This window comes from Amblyraja radiata, unplaced genomic scaffold (assembly GCF_010909765.2).
Source record: "Amblyraja radiata isolate CabotCenter1 unplaced genomic scaffold, sAmbRad1.1.pri scaffold_418_ctg1, whole genome shotgun sequence".
Classification (NCBI taxonomy): domain Eukaryota; kingdom Metazoa; phylum Chordata; class Chondrichthyes; order Rajiformes; family Rajidae; genus Amblyraja; species Amblyraja radiata.
In genome coordinates, this window is record NW_022630527.1 from 120,668 (window position 1) to 129,804 (window position 9,137).

At 48.4% G+C, this 9,137-nt stretch overlaps 1 protein-coding gene across 1 annotated transcript; it reads left to right on the forward strand.

The window, feature by feature from the left end:
* Nucleotides 1-7,378: 7,378 nt before the first annotated feature.
* LOC116969930 (zinc finger protein 229-like) lies at nt 7,379-8,757 on the forward strand (the record flags this gene model as incomplete). The annotated part of the gene is made up of 1 exon (XM_033016689.1): nt 7,379-8,757. A coding segment is annotated over exon 1 (1,320 nt), but the record flags the coding sequence as incomplete, so codon positions are not given.
* Between the last annotated feature and the right edge of the window lie 380 nt (nt 8,758-9,137).

The window sequence follows — 9,137 nt, forward strand, 5'->3', positions numbered from 1 at the left end:
CCCACCCTTACTGAATAAACTACATAAGAATATTCAATACTGGAAAACACTCCCCATTTCAATGCTTGGGAGAATTAATGCTATAAAAATGATTTTTTTACCGCAACTACTGTACCTACTTCAATTAATTCCGATATATATCCCAAAAACTTTTTTCAAAAAAGTCGACTCCATTGTTACAAGTTTTGTCTGGGATTATAAGAATCATAGAATAAGTAAAAAACATTTATGTAAATCAAAGATAAATGGAGGTCTGGCTTTGCCAAATTTCTTATTTTATTTTTGGGCAGTCCATATTAAAAACATGAAATTTTGGCTGGAAGAAATGGACCAACAACCAGATTGGCTAATGATGGAAAAGGAAGACTGTATACCTTTTGAAATTGGACCGATCATATTTGCCCCCACAAAACAGCACAAAAAAACCTATAAAGAAAACCCCATAATACATAGTGGAATACGAATTTGGAAACAAATAAAAAAAGATTTAAAATTGAATAATATACCACTCTGCCTTCCCATTGTAAATAATCCTTTGTTCAAATCATCCTTTATGGACAAAGGTTTCACACAATGGAAAAATCATGGAATCAAAAATATAGGACATCTTTATGGGAAAGGTACTTTTCTTTCATTTCAAGAGTTACAACTGAATTATGGATTGCACTCAAATAATTTTTTCAGATATCTACAAATTAGAGATTATGTTAAATCTAATACACAAGTTTACAGGAATAGGGAATCAGAAATTCTTGATGAGTGTCTGAACAAGCATCCTAATACTGAAAAACTAATAGCTTATATTTATAACACCCTACTAAATAACGAGGTACCACCGACCGAACTACATAGATACAAATGGGAAATTGAAATAGGTCATCCTATCACGAAAGATATGTGGGACGAAAGTTTACAACAAATACATCAATGTTCATTAAATGCCAGACATATTTTAATACAATTCAAGGTCTTACATAGACTACACTTTTCTAAAATAAAACTAAATAGAATCTTCCCACAAATCTCTCCTATTTGTGATAAATGTCTACATTTAGAGGCTAATTTAACACATACTTTTGCAAACTGTATAAAACTTAAACATTTCTGGACAGATATTTTTGAAATAACTTCAAAAGTTATTAATACAAAACTGGACCCAGACACAAAATTAATAATACTTGGAATATCAGAACAAAGCTTAACACTCACAACAAACCAAAGAAACTTCCTCAATTACAGTATAATAACCGGAAAAAAATTAATATTAAAATTTTGGAAAGGCCCTACAACCCCCACAATCAAAATGTGGATTACGGAAATGTCGGAGACCCTATACTTAGAAAGAATTAGACTTGTCTTAATGGACAAACAAGATCTTTTCCATAAAATTTGGGCTCCATTCATTAACTATCTGAAGGGATAGACTGGCACAGCACGAGGACCCAGCTGAAACTTGAACTCAGGAACAGATGAAAAACTATACTCTATACTTTATAACCTACGAACCTATCTCCATTGATGTATGACAGGTAACCCATTCCACCTCCCTTGTTTTTCTGTTGTGTTTTTTTTTTTTTTTTTGCTTTCTTTTTTATTTGTAACTTTCTACCCTCTCTTTTTCTCGCTTTCTATAAAAAATAAAAATACTAGAGGCAGAAGTAATTGATAATGGAAAATTTTAATAATGTATGACTGATGTATATGAAAAGTTTTTTTTTCTACTATAATATGTAACTACATTGTATAATATGTCTACTTCTAATAAATAAATAAAAAAAATTAAAAAAAGAGACATAAAGCAGAGACAGACCCTCACCAAATACAGGTTAAGTGACCACTATTTGGTAGTTGAAAAAGGAAGACAGAAGAGATTCTGGCAACCAAGAGAAAACAGAATATGCGGCCACTGTTTGACAGATGAGGTTGAAACAGAGGTGCACCTTCCTAAAATGCAAAACATTTGACAAAACAAGGAAAGCATACTTTGACAAACTCAGTGTGTCAACCCCTGATTTTAAAGAACTAGATGATACATCAAAACTAAGAATAATCCTTGGCGAAGGAAATACGGCACATCTTGGTGCACAATACGTAACAGCATGCCATAACCTGAGAGACGGTGAATGACCAACATGCACATATGTACGCACACACTAATTGACATTAACTAACACTAAGAAATGAATATTGAATTGCTAAACTTGCTATTGTGTTGTACTGCTTACAGCTGCAAGAACGTGTAGCAATCAATAAAGGGCTATAGGCATATTGCGAGTTTATGTACAGGGACATATCTATCCATGCACGGTATATTTACATGACATACATACACTGTATGTATGCCATGTTTTATACTTTAGCAATATAACAATGTTTTTTTATCGTGCCAATAAAGTTTTTTAATTGAAATTGAGATTGATAGCGAGAACTAGAGAGACAGAGAAACAGAGAGAGAGACAGAGAGAGAGAGAGAACCAGAGAGAGAGAGAAACAGCGTGAGAGAGAGAGGGGGAGAGAGACACAGACACAGAGGGATAGCGACAGACAGAGTGAGAGAAAGACTCTGAGAGACAGGGAGAACCAGAGAGAGAGAGAGACAGAGAGTGCGAGAGAGAGGCGGCGAGAGGAGAGAGAGATGCAGAGACAGAGGCAGCGAGAGAGAGGGAGAGAGAAAGACAGCGAGACACTCAGAGAGAGAGAGAGAGAGAGAGACAGCGTGAGAAACGGAGAGAAAGAGAGACAGTGGGACAGAGGGGTAGCGGGGGGGGGGGGAGAGACGGAGACAGATAGAGAGAGAGAGAGAGAGAGAGAGAGTGACAGAGACAGAGAGTGACAGACAGAGGAGAAGCCGGTAGAGAGAGGGAGAGAGAGAGAGAGAGACAGACTCAGAAAGATAGACAGAGAGAGAGAGGCAGGGAAAGAGAGGGAGAGAGAGAGAGACAATGGGAGAGAGATATAGAGACACAGAGAGAGACAGACAGAGATACTCAGAGAGAGAGATAGTCAGAGACCGAGAGAGAGGGGGAGAGAGGCAGAGAAAGAGAGACAGAGAGATAGAGAGAGAGACATTGAGAGAGAGATGGAAAGAGAGAGAGAAAGAAAGAGAGAGACACACAGTGGGAGAGAAAGAAAAAGTGATAGACAGAGAGAGAGAGAGAGGGGGACAGTGAGAGATACAGAGACAGAGAGTGACAGAGATACAGTGGCAGAGAGAGAGAGAGAGGGACAGTGAGAGAGGGAGTGAGACAGAAGGAGAGGGAGAGAAAAAGAGACACACAGAGGGAGAGACAGTGGGGGAGAGAGAGAGAGAGATACAGAGACTGAGAGAGAGAGTGAGAGACAGAGAGGGAGAGAGAGAGAGAGACAGAGTAGGAGAGAGGTACAGACAGAGAGAGTGCGGGGGAGAGAGATACAGAGGGAGATACAGAGACAGTGAGAGAGAGAGTGAGAGACAGAGAGGGAGAGAGAGACAGAGTAGGAGAGAGGTACACAGACAGAGAGAGTGCGAGGGAGAGAGATACAGAGGGAGAGGGAGATACAGAGACAGTGAGAGGGAGAGAGAGAGAGACAGAGTAGGAGAGAGGTACATAGACAGAGAGAGTGCGGGGGAGAGAGATACAGAGGGAGAGAGTGAGTGAGAGAGTGACAGACAGACAGAGAGAGAGAGAAACAGAAACAGAGTGACACAGACAGAGAAAGAGAGAGACAGAGAGGGAGAGAGGCACATAGACAGAGAGAGGGGGTTTGTCAGAGAGGGAGAGAGAGAGGTGACAGAGAGGGAGACAGAGCGAGAGAGAGAAAAGAGAAACAGGCAAACACAGAGGGAGAGAGAGACAGCAAGAGAGATACAGATACAGAGAGAGGGAGGGGGAGAGAGGGACAGAGAGAGAGAAGAGAGAGAGAGAGAGAGAGAGCGAGAAACAGAGAGAGAAAGAGAGACACACAGGGAGAGGGAGACATCGAGAGAGCAGAGAGACAGAGGGAGAGACGGAGAGAGAGAGCGATAGAGAGAGACACACAGAGAGGTACAGAGACACAGAGAGAGGGAGAGAGGGAGAGAGAGAGAGAGAGAGAGGTGAGAGAGGGGAGAGAAAGAGAGAGCGAGACATACAGAGGGAGAGAGAGCAAGAGACAGACAGTGAGAGTGACAGACAGAGTGACAGACAGAGAGAGACAGACACAGGTAGTGAGAGACCGAGAGAGATAGAGACGGAGAGAAAGAGATAGACGGAGAGAGAGACAGATCGAGAGACAGAGGGTGAGACAGAGAGAGAGACACACAGAGAGGTACAGAGACACAGAGAGAGAGAGAGAGAGAGAGAGCAACAGAGAGAGGGAGAGAGATGCAGAGAGAGAGACAGACAGACAGGGAGAGACAGGCAGAGAGATAGAGACAGAGAGGGAGAAAGAGGGGGGAGAGGGAGAGAGCGAGACATACAGACGGAGAGAGAGCAAGAGAGAGAGAGAGAGACAGGGAGAGAGATGCAGAGAGAGAGAGAGAAAGAAAGACAGAGAGAGACAGGGACAGAGAGAAACAGAGCGAGAGAGAGAGGCAGAGTAGGAGAGATACAGAGAGAGAGTCAGACAGAGACACTCAGAGAGAGAGAGACAGTGAGAGAGAGACAGAGAGAGAGAGAGAGAGAGAGAGAGAGAGAGCGAGAGGGGGGGGGGAGACAGTGAGAGAGAGTGAGATAGAGAGAGGTCAGAGAGAGAGACATTTAGAGGCACAGAGAGAGAGAAAGAGAGAGGGGGAGGGGTGAAGAAGGTGGCTGGGTGAAGAGGGGTGAGAGGCTGGAGGTGGATAGGGGATGAAGGGAGTAGTGGGGAAAGCAGGGATCGAAGGGAGGGGGAGGGATTCAAGGGGGAGTGGGTTTGGTGCTGAGGGGGATGAACGGGGGGCAGGGAACTGGGGGGGGGGGAAGAGAGAGGTCCAATGATCCATGAAAGGGGTAGGGAGCCAGGTGGGGGGGGGTTCACATTGCTTGGGGGTGGGGAGGAGGGAGCAAAGGGGGGTAAGGAGCAGGATGCGGCGACAGGGGTGAGGGGCAGGGAGCCACAGGGAGGAGGTCACATTGTTTGGGCATGGGGAGGGTGTTGCAGTTTAGGAAGTCAAACCAGGGCAGGATCTTCACTGTGAATGGCGGGGAGCTGGGGGAATGTGTGGAGCCGAGGGATCTAGGAGTTGGGCCGAAGGGCCTCTTTCCAACGCTGTATCACTCTATGAATCTATGACAAAGTGCTGGAGTAACTCAACGGGTCAGGCAGCATCTGTGGAGAGAATGAATGGGTGACATTTTGGGTCGAGACCCTTCTTTGGTTTAGTTTAGTTTAGAGATACAGCGCGGAAACAGATCTTTTGGCCCGCAGAATCCGCGCCGACCAGCGATTCTATCACTAGCACTATCCTACGCACATTAGGGACAATTTAACAATATTGCGGAGGCCAACCGATCTACAACCGTAAACGTCTTTGAAATGTTGGAGAAAACCGGAGCAGCCGGAGTAAAAACCATCACAGGTCAAGGGGAGAACGTACAAACTCCACATGGACAGCACCCGTAGTCAGGATGGAGCCCGGGTATCTGGCGGTGAGGCAGCAGCTGTCCCGCTGCGCCACTGTGCCGCACAGAATTGTATTAGTGATAAATAATGCATCCCAGAGTACTTAAGGAAGTAGCCCCAGAAATAGTGGATGCATTAGTGATGATTTTTCAAAACTCTTTAGATTCTGGAGTAGTTCCTGAGGATTGGAGGGATGCTAATGTAACCCCATTTTTTAAAAAGGGAAGGAGAGAGAAAACGGGGAATTACAGACCAGTTAGTCTAACATCAGTAGTGGGGAAAATGCTAGAGTCAGTTATTAAAGATGGGATAGCAGCACATTTAGAAAGTGGTGAAATCATTGGACAAAGTCAGCATGAATTTATGAAAGGTAAATCATGTCTGACGAATCTTATAGAATTTTTTTCGAGGATGTAACTTGTAGAGTGGATAAGGGAGAACCAGTGGATGTGTTATATCTGGACATTCAGAAGGGTTTTGACAAGGTCCCACATAAGAGTTTTCGATGCAAACGTAAAGCACACGGTATTGGGGGTTCAGTATTGATGTGGATAGAGAACTGGCTGGCAGACAGGAAGCAAAGAGTAGGAGTAAACGGGACCTTTTATGAATGGCAGGCAGTGACTAGTGGGGTACCGCAAGGCTCAGTGCTGGGACCCCAGCTATTTACAATATATATTAATGATTTGGACGAGGGAATTGAATGCAAAATCTCCAAGTTTGCGGATGACACGAAGCTGGGGGGACAGTGTTAGCTGTGAGGAGGATGCTAGGAGGCTGCAAGTTGACTTGGATAGTTTGGGTGAGTGGGCAAATGCATGGCAGATGCAGTATAATGTGGATAAAGGTGAGGTTATCCACTTTGGTGGCAAGAACAGGAAAGTAGACTATTATCTGAATGGTGGCCGTTTAGGAAAAGGGGAGATGCAATGAGACCTGGGTGTCATGGTACACCAGTCATTGAAAGTAGGCATGCAGGTGCAGCAGGCAGTGAAGAAGGCGAATGGTATGTTAGCATTCATAGCAAAGGATTTGAGTAGTAGGAGCAGGGAGGTTCTACTGCAGTTGTGCAGGGCCTTGGTGAGACCACACCTGAAGTATTGCGTACAGTTTTGGTCTCCTAATCTGAGGAAGAACATTCTTGCCACGGAGGGAGTGCAGAGAAGGTTCACCAGACTGATTGCTGGGATGGCAGGACTTTCATATGAAGAAAGACTGGATAGACTCGGCTTGTACTCGCTAGAATTTAGAAGATTGAGGGGGGATCTTATAGAAACTTACAAAATTCTTAAGGGTTTGGACAGGCTAGATGCAGGAAGATTGTTCCTGATGTTGGGGAAGTCCAGAACAAGGGGTCACAGTTTAAGGATAAGGGGGAAGTCTTTTAGGACCGGGATGAGAAAGTTTTTTTTCACACAGAGACTGGTGATTCTGTTGAATTCACTGCCACAGAAAGTAGTTGAGGCCAAGTCACTGGCTATATTTAAGAGGGAAATGGATGTGGCCCTTGTGGCTAAAGGGATCAGGGGGTATGGAGAGAAGGGAGGTACAGGATATGGAGTTGGATGATCAGCCATGATCATATTGAATGGCGTTGCAGGCTCGAAGGGCCGAATGGCCTACTCCTGCACCCATTTTCTATGTTTCTTTATAACGGTTTCCTCCGCGATAAACGCACTCAATATGTGCTAGTAATGTCCTGTTTGCCAGATTGTTGACCCTGTGTTCCCCTCCTGCAGGGTTTAGGAGCCGTTGCTGTGGACGGAGAGTCGGGGACGTGAGCGGCCATTGAGGGCGGCCAGGGTGCCGTTGGGCTCCCCCATCTGCTCGGTGTGCGGGCTGAGCTTCGATGGAGGACCAACAAGTTAAATTGACATGTGTGGCAAGGTGTGGCGGTGCCTGAGCGAGCTGGAGGCCCACCGGCTGCTGCACACGGGAGAACGTCCCTTCAACTGCAGCAAGAGCTTCACTCACTACAAGTACTTGCAGGGGCACAACAGCATGCACTCCAGCGAGAGGCCCTTCACCTGCTCCAACTGCAGCATGAGCTTCAAGACGGCGAATCACCTGAAGATACACCGGCAGGTGCACACGGGCGAGAAGCCCTATGGCTGCTCCACCTGCGACATGAGCTTTGTCCAGTTGTCGGGGCTAAGGCAGCACCTGCTGGTGCACAGCAGTGAACGGCCCTTCACCTGCTCCGACTGCGGCAAAGGCTTCAAGTCGTCCAATCACCTGAAGAGGCACAGGCGCCTGCACGCCAGCGAGCGCCCCTACACCTGCAGCGACTGCGGCAAAGGCTTCACCCAGTCCAAAGACCTGCTGTCCCACCGGCGCCTCCACACCGGCGAGCGCCCCTACCGCTGCGACCAATGCGGCAAGCGCTTCACCCACTCCAGCACCCTGCTGGAGCACCAGCGCACCCACACTGGGGAGCACCCCTACCGCTGCACCGAGTGCGGCAAGAGCTTCATCCAGTCCAGTCACCTGCTGGACCACCAGCGCACCCACACTGGGGAGCGGCCCTACACCTGCGCCCAGTGCGGCAAGGGCTTCACCCAGTCCACTCACCTGCTGGAGCACCAGCGCACCCACACCGCGGAGCGGCCCTACACCTGCGACCAATGCGGCAAGTACTTCATCTGCTCCAGCAGCTTGCTGTCCCACCAGCGCACCCACACCAGAGAGCGCCCCTACGCCTGTGCCCAGTGCGGCAAGAGCTTCACCCACTCAAGCACCCTGCTGTCCCACCAGCGCACCCACACCGGGGAGCGCCCCTACGCCTGTGTCCAGTGCGGCAAGAGCTTCACCCGGTCCAGTCACCTGCTGATGCACCAGCGCACCCACACTGGGGAGCGGCCCTACACGTGCACCCAATGCGGCAAGGGCTTCATCTGCTCCAGCAGCCTGCTGGTGCACCAGCGCACCCACACCGGGGAGCGCCCCTACATCTGCACCCAGTGCGGCAAGGGCTTCACCCGTTCTAGTCACCTGCTGGAGCACCAGCGCACCCACACCGGGGAGCGGCCCTACATCTGCACCCAGTGCGGCAAGGGCTTCACCCGTTCTAGTCACCTGCTGGAGCACCAGCACACCCACACTGGCGAGCGCCCCTACACCTGCGTCCAGTGCGGCAAGGGCTTCACCAGCTCCTCCAAGCTACTGGCCCACCAGCGGGTGCACTCCGGCGACCGTCCCGTTCCCAGCCCGGTGTGTGGAGAGCGCTTTGCCATGGCCTCCCATGCCCTGTCTCACCAGCGCGTGCACACCAGTGGCCAGCCCTACGACTGCCCGTACTGTGGTGAGTCGTTTGACAGCTTGCGGGGGTTGCGGCAACACCGGCGGACCCACGCAGGCGAGCAGCTGATCCCACTGTGACAAGAGAGCACGGGGGCTGTGGGAGAACCAGCGGATACACACCGGAGAGAGACCCTTTGTGTGCGCTGAGTGTGGCAAGGGTTTCACCCACATGTCCAGCCTGTGGCAGCACTGGCGTTCCACAGCGGTGAGCGTCCCTTCCCCTGCCCGTCCTGTGGTAAGGGCTTCACCTGCCTTGACCACCTGCTGGAGCAACG